The sequence below is a fragment of the Schistocerca gregaria genome, chromosome 3 (assembly GCF_023897955.1).
Source record: "Schistocerca gregaria isolate iqSchGreg1 chromosome 3, iqSchGreg1.2, whole genome shotgun sequence".
NCBI lineage: Eukaryota > Metazoa > Arthropoda > Insecta > Orthoptera > Acrididae > Schistocerca > Schistocerca gregaria.
In genome coordinates this window covers 266,080,277-266,104,345 of record NC_064922.1, presented here as the reverse complement: position 1 = coordinate 266,104,345, position 24,069 = coordinate 266,080,277, and the positions used below count along the sequence as shown (strand labels likewise).

General features: G+C 44.6%; 1 protein-coding gene across 1 annotated transcript in view; it reads left to right on the top strand.

Annotated features, from left to right (window-relative positions):
• Positions 1-24,069, top strand: part of LOC126355337 (uncharacterized) — a 475,493-nt gene that overhangs the window by 331,712 nt on the left and 119,712 nt on the right. The window contains exons 5-7 of the mRNA XM_050005632.1: positions 1,722-1,866; positions 1,996-2,098; positions 15,834-16,024. Of these exons, the coding sequence (XP_049861589.1) occupies positions 1,722-1,866; positions 1,996-2,098; positions 15,834-16,024 (439 nt within the window). The remainder of the gene's footprint in view (positions 1-1,721; positions 1,867-1,995; positions 2,099-15,833; positions 16,025-24,069) is intronic.

Here is a 24,069-nt window from a genome sequence, read left to right as displayed (position 1 = left end):
TTGTCTCCCAAACCGTTTATATACAGGGTGCGTCAAAAAAATGTATACACACTTTGAAGCGTCATAGAAAATTTATTTCCCGTTGTACAATGTAAAATTTCTGGAAATGGAAAGCTTAAAGTACAATTGGAAAAATAAATATACTTTGCACATGTCATTAATGTTCAAACTGGTGGCTTTCAGCATCAATACATTTCTGAGTACGAGTCACCACTGATTCCGTATATCGTACCAAAGTGTCGAATGAGATTTCTGCGCACACTGCCTGAATGTCATTCCAAAGTGTGTCCAGGTTTCGTGGTTTACGTTTGTACACCTCATCTTTTAGTGTGCCCCATAAGAAGAAATCCAGCGGCGTGAGGTCTGGAGAGCGTGCAGGAAACTCGACTGGTCCCCTGAGTCCTATCCACTGGCCCGGCACATTGTGACCCAGGTATGCTCGCACGTCCCTATGATAGTGCGGCAGGAAAGAAAACTCATCCTTACCGTATAATGCACGAATGTCAGGGAATATGGAGTCAGCAAGCATTGTTAGGTACGCTTCTCTAGTAACAGTACCTTGCAGACAAACCACACCACACATTTACACCTGGCACATTCACAGCCTTTTCAGTTGTAGTCTGAGAATTATCTTCAGCCCAATATACACAATTGTGCCTATTGACAGTTCCACTGATTTAGGGTTCATCCGACAAAATTTTGCTACCCATAAATCCCGGTTCACGTCTCACCATCTCCTGAACCCATTGACAAAATTCTAACCTTCGATCTGGATAGTCGTCACTTAGCTGTTGCACCAGCCTTGGATTGTACACATGATACTTGCCTTTCTTCAGAATGCGTAGCACACTACTTGCACTTACATTACTCTCACGTGCCGCTTGCATTGAAGATTTTTGAGGCGAACGCTGAAACAGTCCCAAGACTGCAGTTGTGGAATCGTCACTTGTAGCTGTACGAGGTCGCCCTGGTCGGCTTTTATGCACATCACACACTGTTCCACGAATTTCGAATTTGTCTCGTAGATGTGTAATTGTTAACCTAGAAGGTGGTTCTGTACCATACACACTTCTCCACTGTCTTCGTACCGCAGTTACATTCTCAAACTTGCAGTACCACTTAATTATCTGCTTCCGGGCTTCAAAGCTCAAATGCACGTCCGTCATGTTGCTGTTACTTTCTTGCCACTGCTGCCACCTCTTGAAGAAACATAACATTACTTTCTCACAGATATTTACCCTTGTAGAAAGGTAAATCATCTGTCTATGACAGTTCAAAGTGTGTATACATTTTTTGGAACAGCAAAGGGCCTATAAAACTACCTTGGGGAACGCCAGAAATCACTTCTGCTTTACCCGATGACTTTCCGTCAATTATTACGAACTGTTTGTTTCCGACATTACTTGCTACTTCCCTAGTTGCCTTAGCATTCCATCACCAAGCTCCATAAAACATTAATCGATATCCCACGCCCGGGTTCCCGGGTTCGATTTCCGGCGGAGTCAATGATTTTCTCTGCCTCGTGATGACTGGGTGTGGTGTGATGTCCTTAGGTTAGTTAGGTTTAAGTAGTTCTAAGGGGACTGATGACCATAGATGTTCAGTCCCAAAGTGCTCAGAGCCATTTGAACCATTAATCGCTAACCTACCTTGCTTGCTTCATTAGATAGTGACGCTGGCCCGGACCCTGCCAGAGGATTCGTGACGTTTGCTTGCCGCAGGGATGTACCCGCGCAACGTGACGTGCTACCTGACGCTGCGCCAGAAGGTGGTGCCGGCGTGCAAGCACGCCATGCTGTCGGTGCGCCAGGAGCACGCGCACAAGCTGCTTCTGAAGCGGTCGGCGGCCGCCGCGGCAGAGGCGGGGCCCGCTCCGGGGGCCGAGGCGGCGGCGGGGGCGGCGGAGGAGGCGGCGGGCCCAGCCCAGGCGGCGGCGGCGACTGCGGGGGCGGCCGGGGGCGGAGGACCGGGCGCGCTGCTCAACGCTTCCCGCAGCGCCCCCGGGCGGCCGCTGCGAGCGTGGTCGGACTGCACCGGGGACCGCGACCAGCTCATCTTCTACGACGGCGCCAGCACCGACGACCCCGTCCTCGCCAAGGTCAGAAGGCGCGCCCTCTGCCATGGCGCCTCCTCTCGCACAGCACTATAGGCTAACCAGAGGGTGACACATCCTGGCTGATAAAAAGTGCCGGACCGAGACTCGAACTCTGGACTTTTTCCAGCGAGGTAGGAGACGAAGTACTGGCGGAAGTAAAGCTGCGAAACGGGTCTTGAGTCGTGCTTGGTAGAACACTTGCCAGCGGAAGGCAAAAGTCCCGAGCTCGAGTCTGACCCGCACACAGTTTTAATCTGCCAGGAAGTTTCATATCTGTGCACACTCCTTTCCAGAGCGAATATTTCATTGCAGCTACTAGGTAATTATAAAGTTCGAGAATTATTACAAAAACCGGTTGAGATAAATGGCCAAGAACGTAACACATGTTAAAATATGTGAATGACTGATCCTCAAAGTTATTTTTACAGTGTTCTATGTTGCCACTGTTCGTGATACGGCACACATGCACTCTCTGGTACAGTTCTGACAGTACCCGAACCAGCATATCAGGACTGGGTGTAAGAACAGCTGGTGCAATGCAGTGTTGCAAGTCTTCGAGGTCCTGTGGCAGAGGTGAAATATAAACGCCGTAACACCGCAAGAGAAAAACGAAAGACGTCAAGTCCGGTGACCGTTGTGGCCACTCCAGAAAAATCTGCTCAGCGGCCGGTAAACCGTCGACCTGGCGACCTAGCAATGCCTCATTTAGAATGCCTCGTTTAGATTATCTCGTACACAATTGTGGGAATGTGAAGAGGCAACATGTCGGTGAAAGATGAAGTCTCTGATATCAATTTGAAATTAAATCATGAGCCAGAGCTGTAGTATGTCGAGATAGATGGTACCACCAACAGATATCTCAGCAAAGATGGAGGGTCCACAGAAAGTGTGCTTGGTCACTGGCGTAAGACGTTACCTTTCTTGGAATCGCGGACGTATTCAAAAGTAGCATCTCCATTATACGCGTGTCTTGTGTCGGTTGCCCTTTCCCGAAAAGTGAAAAACGGCTTCGCCACTGAAGATTAATATGCTTGAAAAGTCGCCATTTTTTAGATAGTTCTGCAAATAAATGCAGATCTGTAGACGGCCCCTTTTGTCATCATGGTCTGTGGCTTTCAGGAGCTGCAGTTTGCACGGCTTTTCTCTTAATTGCTTACGAAGGACTTTCCACACCGTTGGCTGAGGGATGTTCAGTTCAACACTGGCTATATACACTCCTGGAAATTGAAATAAGAACACCGTGAATTCATTGTCCCAGGAAGGGGAAACTTTATTGACACATTCCTGGGGTCAGATACATCACATGATCACACTGACAGAACCACAGGCACATAGACACAGGCAACAGAGCATGCACAATGTCGGCACTAGTACATTGTATATCCACCTTTCGCAGCAATGCACGGTGCTATTCTCCCATGGAGACGATCGTACAGATGCTGGATGTAGTCCTGTGGAACGGCTTGCCATGCCATTTCCACCTGGCGCCTCAGTTGGACCAGCGTTCGTGCTGGACGTGCAGACCGCGTGAGACGACGCTTCATCCAGTCCCAAACATGCTCAATGGGGGACCGATCCGGAGATCTTGCTGGCCAGGGTAGTTGACTTACACCTTCTAGAGCACGTTGGGTGGCACGGGATACATGCGGACGTGCATTGTCCTGTTGGAACAGCAAGTTCCCTTGCCGGTCTAGGAATGGTAGAACGATGGGTTCGATGACGGTTTGGACGTACCGTGCACTATTCAGTGTCCCCTCGACGATCACCAGAGGTGTACGGCCAGTGTAGGAGATAGCTCCCCACACCATGATGCCGGGTGTTGGCCCTGTGTGCCTCGGTCGTATGCAGTCCTGATTGTCGCGCTCACCTGCACGGCGCCAAACACGCATACGACCATCATTGGCACCAAGGCAGAAACGACTCTCATCGCTGAAGACGACACGTCTCCATTCGTCCCTCCATTCACGCCTGTCGCGACACCGCTGGAGGCGGGCCGCACGATGTTGGGGCGTGAGCGGAAGACGGCCTAACGGTGTGCGGGACCGTAGCCCAGCTTCATGGAGACGGTTGCGAATGGTCCTCGCCGATACCCCAGGAGCAACAGTGTCCCTAATTTGCTGGGAAGTGGCGGTGCGGTCCCCTACGGCAGTGCGTAGGATCCTACGGTCTTGGCGTGCATCCGTGCGTCGCTTCGGTCCGGTCCCAGGTCGACGGGCACGTGCACCTTCCGCCGACCACTGGCGACAACATCGATGTACTGTGGAGACCTCACGCCCCACGTGTTGTGCAATTCGGCGGTACGTCCACCCGGCGTCCCGCACGCCCCCTATACGCCCTCGCTCAAAGTCCGTCAACTGCGCATACGGTTCACGTCCACGCTGTCGCGGCATGCTACCAGTGTTAAAGACTGCGATGGAGCTCCGTATGCCACGGCAAACTGGCTGACACTGACGGCGGCGGTGCACAAATGCTGCGCAGCTAGCGCCATTCGACGGCCAACACCGCGGTTCCTGGTGTGTCCGCTGTGCCGTGCGTGTGATCATTGCTTGTACAGCCCTCTCGCAGCGTCCGGAGCAAGTATGGTGGGTCTGACACACCGGTGTCAATGTGTTCTTTTTTCCATTTCCAGGAGTGTAGTTAGACTTTGTGAAGCTTTTCAGCATTTCGTCCGTCATATGGTTAGCTATTTGTTCAGGCTCGACCGTTGTCATCTTAGAAACAACCATCCTACTCGGGTCCGCCCGGCTAACCTCGCGGTCTAACGCGCTGCCTCCCGAGCGGGAAGGCATGCCAGTCCACGGCTTGAATCCGCTGAGCGGATTTGTGTCGAGGCCCGGTGTGCCGGTCAGCCTGTGGATGGTTTGTAGTGCGGTTTTCCATCTGCCTCAGCGAATGCGGGCTGGTTCCACTTATTCCGCCTCAGTTACACTATGTCGGCGATTGCTGCGCAAACAGTGTCTCCACGTATCCGTACACCATAATTACTCTACCACGCAAACATTTGGGGCTACACTAGTCTGGTATGAGACATTTCCGGCGCGGGAAGGGGGGGGGGGGGGCGAACCGCACAATAACCATGGGTTCGGTGTGGAGCGGCGGAAAACACTTAGCACACGCAGTACCACTGCCAATGGCAAATTCTAGCACATAGATTGCTCTCTCTGCCTGGTTGGCCGCCATACTCAGCAGCTGCAGCTGGTGCCGCTCCTGGTTCTCTAACAATACCATAAATCTAAGTTCACTGCAGCACTTGCCACTTCCTGTAGACCAAATGCGTTCACAGCACTTCAAAAATGGTTCAAATGGCTCTGAACATTATGGGACTTAACTTCTAAGGTCATCAGTTCCCTAGAACTTTGAACCAATTAAACGTAACTAACCTAAGGACATCACACACATCCACGCGCGAGGCACGATTCGGACCTGTGCGACCGCAGCGGTCGCGCGGCTCCAGACTGTAGCGCCTAGAACCGCTCGGCCACAAAGGCCGGCGTTCACAGCGCTTTGTTGCTTTAGAAAGTCTACTTCTGATGACTCTCAAGCCATTAATTTTAACTTAGGAACACGATGACTACTGATGAATTAATACTGATGCCGTTAAAGAAAGAATTTGTCATACTTAGCTGTCAACTCCGCCTCAATATATATCTCAGTTTGCTGCACAGCTTCCCTCACTCTATTTGAACAATCTCTAGCTTTGTAGCTCGCTTTTAGGTCACTGTCAGTTGTTCTCCTAACGTCAACATACTTAGACTTGTCTGTGGTTAAGTGGTATGTACTAATGAACAGTACTATCGATTCGACAGCTCAACACTATATAGGCGGTGTCTGCCAGTCCTGAGAGCCCACATCTGTTCATGTTACCTGACCGATCTGTAAAGTAACAGCATCATGTGTATCTTCATAGGATCATATAGTTTCGCATACTCCATTCGCCGGCCGCTGGTGGCCGAGCGGTTCTACGCGCTTCAGTCTGGAACCGCGCGACCAGTACGGCCGCAGGTTCGATGTGTGTGATCTCCTTAGGTTAGTTAGGTTTAAGCAGTTCTAAGTTCTAGGGGACTGATGACCTGAGATGTTAAGTCCCATAGTGCTCAGAGCCATTTGAACCATTACTCCATTCGAATATACGATTGGAAAAATCTCTGAAGAAGGTAATGCACTTTTCTTGGAAACATAGAGTGGGTAAGTGTACCTTTGAAAGTATATAGGCAATTTTTTACTTGATCAGCGTGTGAGACTGGGATAGATAGGCAATCGATAATACTGGTGCGCTGTGTCCTCCACCATGAACTATGCAGCCGTTTACAGTGTATTTGTTTTATATGTTGGATGTTCGTAGGTGATGGAATTGTGTGCAAGCAGTCAGGAAGACCTTTGGTGGAGCTGGTAGTTTACCTGAATGCAACTAAATCTTTTGCACATTTATAGCTCTGGAAAACCTATACACTGTCACCGGAAGCAGTAACTGCCTTAAAATGCCAAAAAATGGTTCAAATGGCTCTGAGCACTATGAGACAACTAAATGGTTCAAATGCCTTTGAGCACTATGGGACTCAACTGCTGTGGTCATTAGTCCCATAGAACTTAGAACTACTTAAACCTAACTAACCTAAGAACATCACACACATCCATGCTCGAGGCAGGATTCGAACTTGCGACCGTAGCAGTCGCACGGTTCCGGACTGCGCGCCTAGAACAGCGAGACCACCGCGGCCTGCGAGACTTAACTGCTGAGGTCATCAGTCCCCTATAACTCAGAATTACTTAAACCTAACTAACCTAAGGACATCACAAACATCCATGCCCGAATCAGGATTCGAACCTGCGACCGTAGCGGTCGCGCGGTTCCAGGCTATAGCGCCTAGAACCGAAAGGCCACACCGGCCGGCTTTAAAATGCCAAGCAACGAGTTTCTGGAGTGAGATAAGTAGAATACGTATATCTGGTTCGGTTTCATTTGTTGGAGTCTTAAGGGAACCAATGCAAACACTATGAACTGACAAGTCGGTGAGCTAAAGGAGAGGCTCAAACTCAACTGCATTGTTTTTAAGGATGCTGTGATCCACCAAGATGTGACACTGTAGGAGGTGAATGACCACAAATCCTGTCAGTACGCCTCCTAGAGGCTGTTGCACTAGAATTTGGATCGAGGTGTGAGAGGTACGAAAATGACATCTGTTGCTGGAGGAAACGCTGACAATGAGTTTGTCTGGCGTATACTTGTTGGGTAATTGGCTCTCAGTCTACAATAGTTGGATAAGCATTTATGTACTGGTTTTCTTCTACGTAAGTAACTAGCACTACACATAAGTGTACTACGCATATGGATATACTCTGCTCTAGACGGAATACAGTACCACGGTCGTTCCACTATCAAAGAGCACGTGGGGGTAAAAAAAAATGAGCAATGATCCCTCTACTCTTGCAATTGCTCAAAATTACAAATAGAGGAGTGAGACTGTTGCACTGATGTTAGTGATTCAATGGATAGTGTATTGAAAGCTCTGTGATACTTTCATTTTTTTTAAGTATGCCTCATATGAAAAAAAAGTAATGTCCTTCTCATGAAATGCTTTGTTATCAATGAAGACTCTGACACCATTACTCTGTCTTATTTGTAGCATAGCAATCATAAGAATATGATACAAGGAGATTAGGACACACAGTGGGATACTTATAGACAATCATTCGATATCGATGAATTGTAGATGTTATGCTTCTGAATTTCCACATATACTCTGCATGGATGTAAATTTCGTCCTGTGCATTAGGGCGCTATTTTTCTCATTTTGATGTCTCTCTACCTGGTCTAACTGATGGAACAGTGCTGAAGAAAGGTGACGGGATTTTTAGAAACTTGGCGTGGTTCTGTCATTTGGTTGGGGACAGCTCTTACTCTTCGAAATCAGATGGGTTTAAATGCCAGATACGAACAGTGGAAGATTCGAGAGTATATGACAGGTAGCGGTAGTCTGCTGAAAGGGGAAATGAGAGGTGAGCTGTATACTGCTTCTCCTAAGTTTTTTGGGCAAAAATGTTATATCTTCTCACATATGTCTAGCGACGTGACTGCAAATACTAAGATTTTTACCGAGAGACAATCATAAGAAGCTTCCGTTTCATCTTTTGTTTTCTCAATAAATAAGAGATAACGTTCTTCCGTGGGTTTTGTGTGCCTATAAATGGATGATGTGACATCTTCAAAAGATGGCTCTAAACACTATAGGACTTAACTTCTGAGGTCATTACTAACCTAGAACATAGAACTACTTAAAACTAACTAACCTAAGGACATCACACAAATCCATGCCCGAGGCAGGATTCGAACCTGCGACCGTAGCGCTGGCGGGGTTCCAGACTGAAGTGTCTAGAACCACTTGGTCACACCGCCCGGCTAGGAAGTGGGGAAGGGGAGGGGATGGCTGGGGGATTTCTCAAGTGTGGAGTGTGTAATTAATTGAGCAATTTAATTAATTAGACAATTGATTTCATATAAAAAGTATGCTCATATAAGCGATAGGAAGGGGGGTTGGGGAGTGGGAAAGGGGTGTTTCTCATAATGACAGATTATCCCCAGCAGGTCATAAGTTAGCTGCCAGGAGCTCATAAATGAATGAGCATAACACTAGGTTAATGGAAGGCTTTAATGTATGCTTGTTTGTGAATGTATGTAAACTGCCAAACAAAATGCACCAGAACAGGCTTTACCCACAATACTGCGGTCATCTCTCTGGACTGTGCTGCAGAGTCACAATTCTTTCCTTCAGGCTTGCAGTTTGGTTATTTCTACAGTGTCTGTCTGCTGAAAAGTGACCTTCGTGTATGAATTATTCATTATTACTTTATTGCGTGTGGCAGACAGAATTACATTATGCTCCCTTCTCCATGTAATCACTCTGGTACATTGCCAACTTCGTCATCCAGTTTAGGTGGTGTGTGGCAGTTAAATCAGTAGTGATTCGATGCCGTATGTCATATCAGCTGTTAGTAGATACTGCAGGTTAGCTTTCTTTGGCTTGAACTTTGGTGCTGTTGATGGCCAGGGAAAACCTTGAAAATGAGTCATATTTGCGTGGAATGGAATTCTAGGGACATCTATAAAGGACACCTGAATGAATTAATGTCGTTCGTGCAGATTATGTGTTGTTATGTGGTATGGTAGGGTTTACAAGGGCATAACAGCATCAGATGTTGAGTTATTACTGTGAAGGACATAGAGAAGCTGTGTACATGTGCGAGATAAAGTAATCAGCACCTGACAGATTATGAATGGGGATTCAGTTTTGTTCTGCGTTTGGATGTCTGGTCGATTAATGAAATATTCTGGTCTGTGATGTGTTCAGATGTGACAGTGGGCCGATTTTCGAACTGCATGGTAACGTCAGGGGAGTCATAATCGTCGTCAAATTGCGGTCGAACATATCTCGTCGTCACAAGGGACGATCACCATATTGTTCACAAAGCACATATTGTATCCCCTTTACACCTGCTATGCAAGTACGAGTAATCGAATCCTGCAACATTTTGTGTCGTCTAACACCATTGGTTGGCGACTAGCAACAGCTGTAGAGGGTAACTGCCAGCCTCTGTATAGACTATTGTTACTTCATCACAGACGGTGCCTTTGGAATGGTACTGTAACAGGGAAGCATGGATGGTAATGAATGGCGTCGCATTTGTGTTCAACAATAAATCGCGGTTCTGCATTGATATGGGTGACCACTGTCGGCAAGTACAGCAGTGGCCTGGGGAGAGATCTTATTCTTCCAATGTTTTGGACAGACATATCAGCGTAATTCGTGGCTTCATACTGTTGGGAGCTATCAGCTGTGACTGCAGGTGACAGTTGACAGTGACTGAGAAAACTCTTAACGGTATAACGGTATATCACGGACATCCTGAGTCCCTTATGCTACAGAATCGTGGTGCCACTTTTCAACAGGTCAGTTTTCGACAATACTTAGCTTGGGTATCTATGAACATTCTGCATGATGTTCAGGTACTGCCGTGGCCAGCAAGATCCCCAGATCTGTGTCCAATGGAGAATATTCGTGGGACCAACTCGGACGTCAACTCCGTCTCGCAGCCAGTATCGAGGATCTGAAGGATCATTCCAAACAGTGGCGGGCCAGCTTTCCTCAGGAAAAGATACGGCGACTAAATTATGACAGTGTTCGCAACCGAATACGAGGAGGCATCTGGGCCAGAAGGGTTCAACGTCACACTGAGAAGCATAGTTCTTCGTAAATTTGACTTTGTAGTTGTTGAAATAACTTCACATACTCTCTCAGTCTGCGAAGTTCCACTTCATGTCGGCGTTTCCCCTGGGTGCTATATATGGTATTAAAAAGTATTTCGTATCTTTAGAAGTGATGGTCTGGACCGAAACAAGAAACACATGTGTACATGGGTTCTAAAATGTATATCGTAAAAGCTGCTAGCAGTTGTTCATCTCCGCTGTTGAAATGAAAGACATCTCTTCTACTGCAAGCTCGTTGATATTACAATGATCTACCTAACACAAGAATGCAGTAAACAAATGAGGACACATTTGTTTGTCATTGAGCATGGATACAGCATGCAACAAACGTTGCGAACTGTATACTTAGTTCTGTGTAAGTGCGGTACATACATTAGTTATAAGTAACTAATTTATGTACTGACGAATTTGTGAAATGCTTTTACATGTTGTTGTTGTTGTTGTGGTCTTCATTCCTGAGACTGGTTTGATGCAGCTCTCCATGACACTCTATCCTGAGCAAGCTTATTCATCTCCCAGTACCTATTGCAACCTACATCCCTCTGAATCTGCTTAGTGTACTCATCTGTTGGTCTCCCTCTACGATTTTTACCCTCAAAGCTGCCCTCCAATACTAAATTGGTGTTCCCTTGATGGCTCAGAAAATGTCCTATCAACCGATCCCTTCTTCTAGTAAAGTTGCGCCACAAACTCTTCTTCTACCCAATTCTATTCAATACCACCTCATTAGTTATGTGATCTACCTATCTAATCTTCAGAATTCTTCTCTAGCACCACATTTCGAAAGCTTCTATTCTCTTCTTGTCCAAACTATTTATCGTTCATGTTTCACTTCCATACATGGCTACGCTCCATACAAATACTTTCAGAAACGACTTCCTGACACTTAAATCTATACTTTGTTCTTTAGCAACGCTTTCCTTGCCATTGCCAGTCTACATTTTATATCCTCTCTACTTCGACCATCATCAATTATTTTGCTCCCCAAATAGCAAAATTCCTTTACTACTTTAAATGTCTCATTTCCTAATCTAATTCCCTCAGCATCACCCGACTTAATTCGACTACATTCAATTATCCTCGTTTTGCTTTTGTTGATGTTCATCTTATATCCCCCTTTGAAGATACTGTCCATTCCGTTCAGCTGCTCTTCCAAGCCCTTTACTGTCTTTGACAGAATTACAATGTCATCGGTGAGCCTCAAAGTTTTTATTTCTTCTCCATGGATTTTAATACCTACTCCGAATTTTTCTTTTGTTTCCTTCACTGCTTGCTCAATATACAGATTGAATAACATCGGGGAGAGGCTACAACCCTGTCTCACTCCCTTCCCAACCACTGCTTCCCTTTCATGCCCCTCGGCTTTTGTAACTCCCATCTTGTTTCTGTACAAATTGTAAATAGCCTTTCGCTCCCTGTATTTTACCCCCACCACCTTCAGAATTTGGAAGAGAGTACTCCAGTCAACATTGTCAAAAGCTTTCTCTAAGTCTACAAATGCTAGAAAGGTAGGTTTGCCTTTCCTTAATCTAGCTTCTAACATAAGTCGTAGGGTCAGCATTGCCTCACGTCTTCCAGTATTTCTACGGAATCCAAACTGATCTTCCCCGAGGTCGGCTTCTACCTGTTTTTCCGTTCGTCTGTAAAGAATTCGCGTTCGTATTTTGCAGCTGTGACTTATTAAAATGATAGTTCGGTAATTTTCACATCTGTCAAAACCTGCTTTCTTTGGGATTGGAATTATTATATTCTTCTTGAAGTCTGAGGGTATTTCGCCTGTCTCATATATCTTGCTCACCAGATGGTAGAGTATTGTCATGACTGGCTCTCCCAAGGCTGTCAGTAGTTCTAATGGAATGTTGTATACCCCTGGGACCTTGTTTCGACTTAGATCTTTCGGTGCTCTGTCGAACTCTTCCGCAGTATCATATCTCCCATTTTATCTTTATCTTCTTCCTCTTCCATTTCCATAATATTGTTCTCAAGTACATCGCTCTTGTATAGACTCTCTATATCCTTCCACCTATCTGCTTTCCCTTCTTTACTTAGAACTGGTTTTCCATCTCAGCTCTCGATATTCATACAAGTGGCTCTCTTTTCCCCAAAGGTCTCTTTAATTTCCCTGTAGGCAGTATCAATCTTACCGCTAGTGAGACAGGCCTCTACATCCTTACATTTGTCCTCTAGCCATCCCTGCTTAGCCATTTGGCACTTCCTGTCGATCTCATTTTTGAGACGTTTGTATTCCTTTTTGCCTGCTTCATTTACTGCATTTTCATGTTTCCTCCTTTCATCAATTAAATTCAGTATTTCTTTTGTTTTCCAAAGATTTCTACTAGCCCTCGTCTTTTTACCTACTTGATCCTCTGCTGCCTTCACTACTTCATCCCTCAAAGCTACCCAATCTTCTTCTACTGTACTACTTTCCTCCATTCCTGTCAATTGTTCCCTTATGCTGTCTCTGAAACTCTGTACAACCTGTGGTTTAGTCAGTTTATCCAGGTCCCATCTTCTTAAATTCCCACCTTTTTGCAGTTTCTTCAGTTTTAATTTACAGTTCATAACCAATACATTGTGGTCAGAGTCCACATCTACCCCTGGAAATGTCTTACAATTTAAAACCTGGTTCTTAAATCTCTGTCTTACCGTTATATAATCTATCTTAAAGCTGTCAGTATCTCCAGGCTTCTTCCATGTATACAACCTTCTTTTATGATTCTTGAACCCCATAAAGGCTATGATTAAGTTGTGCTCTGTGCAAAATTCTACCAGGCTGCTTCCTCTTTCATTTCTTACCCCCAATCCATATTCACCTACTACGTTTCCTTCTCTCCCCTTTCCTACTGCTGAATTCCAGTCACCGATGACAATTTCTTTTATTTCATCATACATTTCATAGATTTCTTCTCATCTGCAGAGCTAGTTGGCATATAAACTTGTACTACTGTACTGCTGTACCAGCATGCGTTCTCAAAAATGATAAGTTCACAGAGGCACATGTATCACATTGGAACATCCGCAATAAAATTTTTAAACTTACCTACGTTCTGTATTTTAATTTAAAAAACGTACCTGTTACCATTGTTCGTCTAAGATTGTGAGCCATATACTTGTGACTAATACAGTGCCATCTAACATAAAGCGAAAAAAGTGGTCCAACTAAAACATTCATATTTCTTTACGTACTATTCGAACATGTAATAAAAAATGGCGGTTCCTATTTAAAAAAACGCAGCATATATCCGTTTGACCTATGGCAGCCGCATCTAGCGGGCCAACCATAGCGCCATCTGGTTTCCCCCTTCAAGCTAGACAAGTTTCGTTCTTCATAGTTTTTTCGTTTGATGCTTATTTCGAGAGATATTTGGCCCGGTCACGATCAATGGACCACCTTGTGTACTGTATGCTAGAGGACCAGCCCATTTTCTACAATGGTTGGTAGATATGGTTCGTGTATGACGAACCACCAGCCCATTTATTTCTTAAGTTTTCGAGAGAACCCCATAAAGGCATTTAATGGTCAATGAAGTAGTCGGTGAGGCCCAGCTCGTTCCCCCGATCTCAGTCTGTTGGTTTTTTGTTGTGGGGATACTTGAAGTCTTTCGTGTGTGCTAGCCCCGTTAATGAAGCTCAAACACTATAGCAATATGTCATCAATGCAATGCACATCCATGACCAGCTTGGAGTTTTTAAGACAATTATGATTCCCAAAGACGTCTGTCAGAAGTATGTCTTATAATTAATGTACACCATACTGAACACCTCTCTACGGATGGCGCATAAGTCCAGGTTGTAGGTAATGGCAAGAAGATTCCATTGGAAGCCCTGCTCTGTCACTGTAATAGAATAATGCTTCCTCATTTTCTTACTGATTTGTTTACTGCATTCTTAGATCGTCCGTAACAGCAAAGAGCTTTCCGTAGAAGCTGTGTGTTTCACAATAGCAAAGATGAAAAAGTGGTCGTAGCTTTTAAGGTTTGCTTTTAAAAGTACATGTTTACTACACATTTATTTATTTTTTACACCCCACATTGTGGAACGAAACCACCAAAATTACAATGTCATAACATTTTTTCAATCAGAATATGATAAAAAAGATAAGTAAACATAAATATAAAAATAAATAGCCGCGCGGGATTAGCCGCTCGGTCTGAGGCGCTGCAGTCATGGACTGTGCGGCTGGCCCCGGCGGAAGTTCGAGTCCTCCCTCGGGCATGGGTGTGTGTTTTTCTTCTACGGATAATTTAGGTTAAGTAGTGTGTAAGCTTAGGGACTGATGATCTTAGCAGTTAAGTCCCTTAAGATTTCACACGCATTTGGACATTTTTTGAAAAATAAATACACATAAGAGTGATGTAATGGTATTTGGAAGAGACAAAAGGATCAACGGAAATATTACTTTGAATGGAGAACGGCTCAAAGTGGTAGACAGTTTCACATATTTAGGGAGTGAAATATCTAGTGATGGAAGAATAACCAACGAAATTAATAGGAGGTTACAGAAGGGATGCAATTTCTACCAAACAATAAAACACCTGATTTGGAATAAGGAAGTTTCAGAAAAAGCAAAACTCCTTATGTGTAGAAGATATTACTTCCCTGTTACCACCTATGGAGGAGATGCCTCTGAACACTATGGGACTTAACATCTGAGATCATCAGTCCCCTTAGAACGTAGGACTAATTAAACCTAACTAATCTAAGGACATCACACACATCCATGCCCGAGGCAGGATTCAAACCTGCGAGTGCAGCGGTCGCTCGGCTCCAGACTGAACGGCACGGCCACTCCGGCCGGCCTATGGAGGAGAAACATGGACAATGATAGAAAGGGACTGGAGCAGACTTCAAGCAGGGGAAATGAAACTTCTGAGAGCAGTTACGGGAAAAACAAGAATGGACAGACTAAGGAACGTAGATATCAGAAAGGACCTTAAACAAGAAAGTAGAAATTGAAAAAGAGAGTAAGATGGTATGGGCATGTTAAGAGGGTGTGTGGGTAGAGACTCCCCAAAATTATGGAAGAACTAAAGATGGACGGGAAAAGACCTAGAGGGTGCCTAAGAACACGGAGGAAAACGGGAGTGAGAATATCTGTGACCTGGCAGCAAGTGGAGGAAGAAAAGTGGTGGGAGGACCAAGCCAAATGGAGAGGACTCAACAGCACCCAGACCCGGCAGTAGCTGGAGCAGGACCCGTATATAGGTAGAATTTTACATAATTAAAATCGACAAAAATGTATTATTTAAATACTGAACGTTAATTGCAAATGATATGCTATGTTCAGTATGATTTCTTTCTTATTATATTACGATGCAACACACTGAAAGCTACAAAAACAAACCACTTTAATTTGAACACGTGTTTCATCGTTAGTATATGTAACCTGTTGAGCTGTGAAGACGTTGCATACTTCCTAGTTACGCCCATTGTGAGAGGATAAGAGGCGCGCAGAGCGCTGGTTGGTGTGTGTAGGTGTGTGGCGGAGAGTGGCTGCCGGCGGTGGTGGCTCGCGGCCCCGAGATGCTGGTGGCGTTCCACAGCTCGCCCTTCTCAGCGCCCCTGCACGCCCACGGGCTGCCCTCGCCGCTCAGGGGCTTCGAGCTGGAGGTCAGCGTCGTCTTCTCAGACTCCGACTCTCTCGACTTCTCCAGGGACCCTCGCAGGTCAGTACAGTCGCTGTCTAACATCACAGCCGCAACACTCCGTCTCCTGTAATTCTTCACGGTTTTGCAGCCTGATCATGTCGTCGTCCAGACACAATATTTCGGCGGACCAGCTGGCCGCCATCTTCGGGTGAGTTAATGCTAGTGCACTGCCTCGCCGGAACAGAAATCCAGGCGCAACGACGGAAACCTTTATACACCGTGAACAGAGCACCCTCGTGCGCGATATCGTTTTTATTGCCTACACCGAAGTATCAAATTTACTATGGAAATTGAAAGTGATGGTAAAGTTCCATTTCTTGATGTTTTAGTGCAAAGAAAGGATGATGGGACTTTTGGACATAGTGTGTATAGGAAACCCACCCATACTGACCGCTATTTTCATGCGACCAGCTGTCCATCCACCACACCAACGTAGTGGAGTTTTGCAGTCTCTGGTCAAACGAGCTTATGCCATTTCTGAGGACGAACATCTGAAAGAAGAACTTGATCATTTGTTTTTAAACAGAATGGATATAAGGAACAACAAATATGCCGTGCTCTTCAGTTTGGTCCGTTACGCGAGCCAGTAGAGGATACTTTGGAAGCTGCTGCTTATTTACTCTTTGCAGGAAGTATATCATTCAAAATTTCAAGAATTTTAAGAAAATATAATATAATATATAAGGGAGCGAAAGGCTATTTACAATATGTACAGAAACCAGGTGGCAGTTATAAGAGTCGAGTGTCATGAAAGGGAAGCAGCGTTTGGGAAGGGAGTGTGACAGGGTTGTAGCCTGTCCCCGATGTTATTCAATATGTATATTGAGCAAGCAGTAAAGGAAACAAAAGAAAAATTCGGAGTAGGTATTAAAATCCATGTAAAAGAAATAAAAACGTTGAGGTTCGCCGAAAACATTGTAATTATGTCAGAGACAGCAAAGGGCTCGGAAGAGCAGTTGAACGGAATGGACAGTGTCTTGAAAGGAGGATATAAGATGAACATCAACAAAAGCAAAACGAGGATACTTGAATGTAGTCGAATTAAGTCGAGTGATGCTGAGGGAATTAGATTAGAAAATGAGACACTTAAAGTAGTAAAGGAGTTTTGCTATTTGGGGAGCAAAATAACTGATGATGGTCGAAGTAGAGAGGATATAAAATGTAGACTGGCAATCGCAAGGAAAGAGTTTCTGAAGACGAGAAATTTGTTAACATCGATTATAGAGTTAAGTGTCAGGAAGTCGTTTCTGAAAGTATTTGTAAGGAGTGTAGCCATATAAGGAAGCGAAACATGGACGACAAATAGTTTGGACAAAAAGAGAATTGAAGCTTTCGAAATGTGGTGCTAGAGAAGAATGCTGAAGATTAGATGGGTAGATCACATGTGGAGGTATTGAATAGAATTGGGGAGAAGAGGAGTTGGGGAACAACTTGACAAGAAGAAGGGACCGGTTGGTACAACATGTTCTGAGGCATCAAGGGATCACAAATTTAGCATTGGAGGGCAGCGTGGAGGGTAAAAATCGTAGAGGGAGACCAAGAGATGAATAAACTAAGCAGATTCAGTAGGACGTAGGTTGCAGTAAGTACTGGGACATGAAGAAGCTTGCAAAGGATATAGTAGCATGGAGAGCTGCATCAAACGAGTCTCAGGACTGAAGACCACAACAACAACAACAATATTAAAAGTGTTTTTACGCCAGTGGCCAAGAGTAGAGCCCTTCTTGGCTCAGTTAAAGATAATTTGGGCTTGAGGAGGCTCGGGGTTTATGAAATTCCGTGCCACTGTGGAAAGAAGTATGTTGATCAAACTATTCGAACTATTCAGGACCGGTGTGTGGAACATCATCGGCACACTCGGTTGTTCCCGCCTGAGAAGTCGGCAGTGGTGGAACATTGCCTTAACGAAGGACACAGGATGATGTATGACAAGACACAACTGATCTCTCCTGGTTCTCACTATTGGGAATGTGTTCTTAAAGAATCTATTGAAATTACATTATCCAGTAATATTATTAACAGGGGAAAAAGGTTTTCCTCTTAGTAAGATATGGAATAAGATTTTGTCCGACATTAAACAACAACGGTCTTCTTTTCGATCACTGGATTCTTCCAACTAGTGCTGTTGCGATTTACCGTTTCTGCCGTCTTCTCCCACCGGTGCGTTGCGTGTCTACTTGCCGCCAGGAGGTGCTGCCCAACGTCTCAAGCATTGCTACCGTCGCAGGTTCGAATCCTGCCTCAAGCATGGGTGTGTGTGAAGTCCTTAGGTTAGTTAGGTTTAAGTAGTTCTAAGTTCTAGGGGACTTATGACCTAAGATGTAGAGCCCCATAGTGCTCAGAGCCATTTGAACCATTTTCTCAAGCATGCGCGGTGCTCTGTCCGTGGTGTATAAAGGCTTCCGTCGTTGTGGCTGGAATTCAGTTCCGGCGAGACAGTGCACGAGCATTAACCCACCTGAAAATTGCGGCCAGCTGGTCCGCCGAAATATTGTGTCTGGACGGCGACATGATCCGGTTGCAAACCCGTGAAGAATATCAGAAGTTCTTACGCCGGGAAAGTCTACGAAATCACAACACTCCGTCTCGTTTTCGTTACCCACTGTGATAGCAGTGCGCGAAGCGGCCAGCAAATGACACCTCTGAACACAATATCGTTTGAGTGCAAATACCGTATTTTATATTTGTTTGTGACACAGTTATGACAATAGAGAGGTTATGTATTGCCATAAAAATAGACAATAACTAAAAACAATTACACCACATTTGTCATTCTTTAGTTTTATAAGGACCCTGGGAGATTTTCTTAACGGTACATTACAGGACAGTTTATTTACGATTCCCTTGTAACCTACAGATATTTACTGAAGAATGTCATCTTCACTTAATAACAGGAAATTGATAGCAAATGGTAAAAGACCTAACTTTTTGCAAAAAGTTCTGTTGGATACACTACCAGCTAAATCAATAAACGTGGGATGTAATAAACCTATATGGAATTCAATTCCTACATTATTGAACGTACCAAATATTGTGCCTAGGAATCTTGCATAATCGGTTTGCTAGACAAACAGTCAAACGGCTCATATTAATGAGGTTTAATACAATACTTAACTTTGGTAGAAGTGTCACAAGCAAAGGGCGACATACAAAAAAATCAGTCTTCTTCAGAATAGACAAATACAAGTCTGTGCTACTCCGAGAGTACTAGGGAAGTGGCTGAAATTCAAGCTGCTATCGAAATTGCTATCGATGTGGACCCCATCAGTCGGGCGCGGCGCTTATGCCCTCTTCACCTAGCAGCCGCTGCTGCCGCGTTGTTATCCTGGAAGTGGGTCGGTCGGCGAGCGATTGGCTGACCTCTTCTTATAGCCGTCTCTTCTGTGTCGTTCCCGACCGTCGTGACGCAGTAACACCAAATAAGTCATCATAGCTGTATCCGAAGGGAATGGCGCATAAACGTCACAGTAAAACATCAAAAGCAATAAAAAAGTTTCCCAACAGAGCAGAAACCAATTTCACTGTTTTTAATGCATCGGAGCCATAAACGGCCAGACTCTTTAAGACATTTGCTTTTGATGCAAAAGGATCACATTTCCAAAATTATTCGTGTATCAGAAAATCGAGTGATTCGCTTTTGAAGTAAAAGTAATCACATTCACAAAAATATTTATGCATCAGGAAGTCAAGCGACGTGTAAGAACTGGCAAGCCACTGAAGTCCTTAAAAAATATTAAGTGTTAATGGAAGTGACTATCATAGTAAGAACAGACAAGAACAGAAATATATACTTCTCATGCATGAAATACGTGTTTATATTCACCAGCTGTGACACAGATCTATGTGACAATGCTTTGCTGATTATATGTTTTAACGATGCCATTATGGCCTTATCAGCTTAGGACATGGTGTAGAAAAGGTACGTTTTTCTGTAGTTTATCAGTAAATTTCCCTGGTTGTATGATAGTAGATTGTGATACGTATTGCAGTATTGTATTGAAACACACACTGCTCGCTAGGTGTATATATTTGTATATTGTAGATCTAAGGATGGTCATTACGGACTGAAACCGATCACAGTCAAAAGAATTGATATTGTGATCAAAAACTGGAAAAAAATTGACGTATTTATGTTCTCTTGCTGTCAGCGTAGTAAGCTACAGTTCTACACATATTCGAAAGTATTTCTTCGTGAATACGTTGCAACTTGTGTCATTCATTCACTGAAATTTGGTTGTTTTTACATTTGTTTACGATAATCTGTGTCCACTGGTATCTAATGCATGGAACTGAAAAATATAACAATTTCTTGTTAATTAACTAGAAAAGTAATTAAAATCACATTATCTTAGTGACATATGTGACGGTCTTGTTTCTCTCCGCTTTGACCGCTAGCGTCGTTCCAGCTGTCAAACGATAAAAACTGTCACACCAGACAGTGTCGCGTCAGTATGTATTACAGTGTGGGATAGGGCACCTAACCCTCTGATCGAGCACGCTGAGCTACCGTGCCGCAAACCGACTGAGCTACCTAAACACAGTTAACGACCACTCCTCACAACTTTACTTCCGTCAGTACCTCGTCTCCTACCTTCTAGGCTACATATAACCTCTCCTGCGAACCTTGCTTGTGTGGCTCATTAGGTAGAGTACTTTCCCGCGATAAGCAAAGGTCCCGAGTTTGAGTCTTGGTCTGGCACGCAGTTTGAGTCTGCCAGGAAGTTTCAGCTTTGACCGTGTCTGGTAGTGTCATTGGAAGAGGCCAGCAGTAGTGATGGAGGCTCCATTGTGAACAACAATCGCGTCGCGGGGAGATGAAGTTCAACAGCTGAAGCCTAAGCACAAACGCAAATCTCGTGTAAGCTCTAATCCATAGCTTCCGGGTCAGCAAACGGTCGTATTTAGAAGTTACGTCAGTACGACCAAAAAATTCAAAATGCACATATGTTCAAAGTAACATTTTGTCACTGCAGTACTGAAAAAGATATGGTCACAAAAACAAACGTGACCACGTATTTCCAGAAGGACTTCTCAAAAAACAAACCAAGAGTAAATATACAGTATAATGTTCAACATTATACTATAAGTGTCTGTCAAATGAAAACGAGACAAACGGAACTAAGTTCGAATGGCTGTAAGCACTATGGGCCTTAACATCTGAGGTCATCAGTCCCCTAGACTTAGAACTACTTAAAACCTAACTAACCTAAGGACATCACACACATCCATGCCCGAGACAGGATTCGAACCTGCGACCGTAGCAGCAGCGCGGTTCCGGACAGAAACGCCTAGAACCGCTCGCCCACAACGGCCAGCTTACTATAGTACTACAGTAAGATAGTACTAAACCAGTACTAACATTTCGAAGCTTAAAATTTAATATTATGTATGTATTCACTCCTCTATTTTACAAGGATTTTTAATATTGCTCTAAATGCCATTATTAGGGCTAGAGTGTCTTTAGAAAGGTGCAAGTGTCGACCGTCTGACTGGATTACTGAATATGAAATCGCTGGTAACTGGTCGGATATCCAACTCATCCAAAACATCTTCGTCTGCATGAAGAACAGCCAAGTTGCTCAATCGCTTCTCTTCCATTGTTGATGGGAGATACGTCTTCAGACGTCTAAGGCCGCTAAATGACCATTCTGCTGTTGCTGTCGTGATTGGGACTACTTGGAGGCCACAGCGGCCGGTTCGGAACTAAGTAATCTTCTTATTATTTCAAATCTAATCATCATAACTGTTAATGCATTTATCCAACTATGCGACGAGACGGTCAATGCCCTCACAGAAAAGTGTTTGGAGTTGCCTTTGGAATCGTGATTGTATCCAGATATGCATCTCTTCGCCCGAAGCAAATTGACGGCCTGGGATATCTTCAGGGCTGCAAAAATACGAAAATCGTATGGGAGAGATCAGGAATGTAGGGAGGATTCGTAAGGGCTTCCCAGCAAAACATCTGCAGTGCATGCAAAACAGTCTTGGCAGTGTTTGGGTGGGCATTACTCAGCAACAGAATGAATATTGCCAAGGTTTTTTTGAGTACACTGCACATGTTTTGCTAGGAAACACTAACACATTCTCTGCACGGGTTCGACCTCTTCCCATATGATTTCCATATTTTTGGAGCCATGAAGAAAGACATTTGTGACTGTCGATTTGCTTCAGATTACGAGGTGTATGGCTGGGTATATTCATGGCTCCACAGGCAACCATAAACAATTTTTCAGTGAATGCATTAATGGTCTTGTCTCACAGTGGAATAATTGTAATAGCGGTAATGGTGATTATTTTTGAAATAATAAACAGCCTACTGACGTTTTCCACCTGTGGTCTTATACGTATGACACTGAAAATGTGAAATAACATACATGTGTCAGTCCCGCGGATAATCTGTTCGTCAATTTTACCTAAATGGAAAATTTCTTCTCCTTTTTCCTCATCTTCCCAAAAGTAGTGAAGCCTTGGAAAGCAGGTGAAGCTATGTTTTCTGCGTCCTTTATTTCGCTACTGGAATAGCTAGCATTTCCTGCAGCCCACTCAAGTACAGTTTTTTATGAGATTTTTGCTGCCTCATTCCCCTTTTGTGGCGAAATACAATGACATTGTATATAACAACACATGCCTAATTATGAAGAACTTTTCCTAGAGAAACGATGCACGAAGAGTAGTGCAATGCTATGTAGTAAAGAAGTAGCAGCGAGAATGCTCGGAAGGGGCGGATTGGCAGGTGAAATTCCACTGAGGTGGCCATCCCTTTGAAACTTGGGGATGGATACAGCCAGCGCACACGACGAAAATGCGTTTCTGCGCGGGGGCCATGTTATTTTGCACTGGGTATACAACTCTGTAATGACTCACTTAGTTGCTCCACATCTGATACCGCTAAAGGTCGCTTGTGCAGTAGCGTAGCTGATCCGAATGCTTATGGAGAAGGAAATTTTCATCAGCTCCATTTGGCTAACTATTTAATAATGGTTGGGTTTAATTTAAAAAATCACAGAAGTGTCCAGAATGAGATTTTCACTCTGCAGCGGTGTGTGTGCTGATATGAAACTTCCTGGCAGATTAAAACTGTGTGCCCGGCCGAGACTCGAACTCGGGACCTTTGCCTTTCGCGGGTAAGTGCTCTACCATCTGAGCTACCGAAGCACGATTCACGCCCGGTACTCACAGCTTTACTTCTGCCGGTATCCGTCTCCTACTTTCCAAACTTTACATACGCTCTCCTGCGAACCTTGCAGAACTAGCACTCCTAAAAGAAAGGACAGCTTAGCCACAGCCTGGGGGATGTTTCCAGAATGAGATTTTCACTCTGCAGCGGAGTGTGCGCTGATATGAAACTTCCTGGCAGATTAAAACTGTGTGCCGGACCGAGACTCGAACTCGGGACCTTTGCCTTTCGCGGGTAAGTGCTCTACCAACTGAGTTACCCAAGCACGACTCACGCCCCGCCCTCACAGCTTTACTTCTGTCAGTACCTCACCTCCTACCTTCCAAACTTTACAGAAGCTGTCCTCTTCGCAGCGTTATACGTTGCATTCAAAATGGCGTCTGAAATGGAGGTACCTCCAAAGCGAGCGCTGTCATTGAGTTTCTATTGGTGGAAAGCCAGACAAGCTCAGACATTCATAGGCGCTTGCAGAATGTCTACATGAAAACTATCAGTGAACAAAAGCTGGTTGAGTCGTAAGGCGGGGCGTCTGTCCTCATCGAAACAAAGTCGTGCAAACCTGACCGATCCCCCACGTATTGGACGGCCGCACACAGCTGTACAGTAATGACTTCTGAAATGTTTAAATGTGAGGACACTGTCATTCGAGCTAATCGACGGATCACAATCACACAGCTCACTGCACAACTGGACGTCTCTGTTGGTAGCGCTGAGACATTCGTCCACCAGTTGGTGTACTCAAAAGTGTGTGCCGGGTTGAGTCCACTTCGCCTGACAGAAGACCATAAAGACCAACGAAGGATTATCTGTACGGAATTGCTTCCGTGTCATTAGAATTTCTTGTCGATCATTGTCACAGGCGATGAAACATGAGTTCATCATTTCG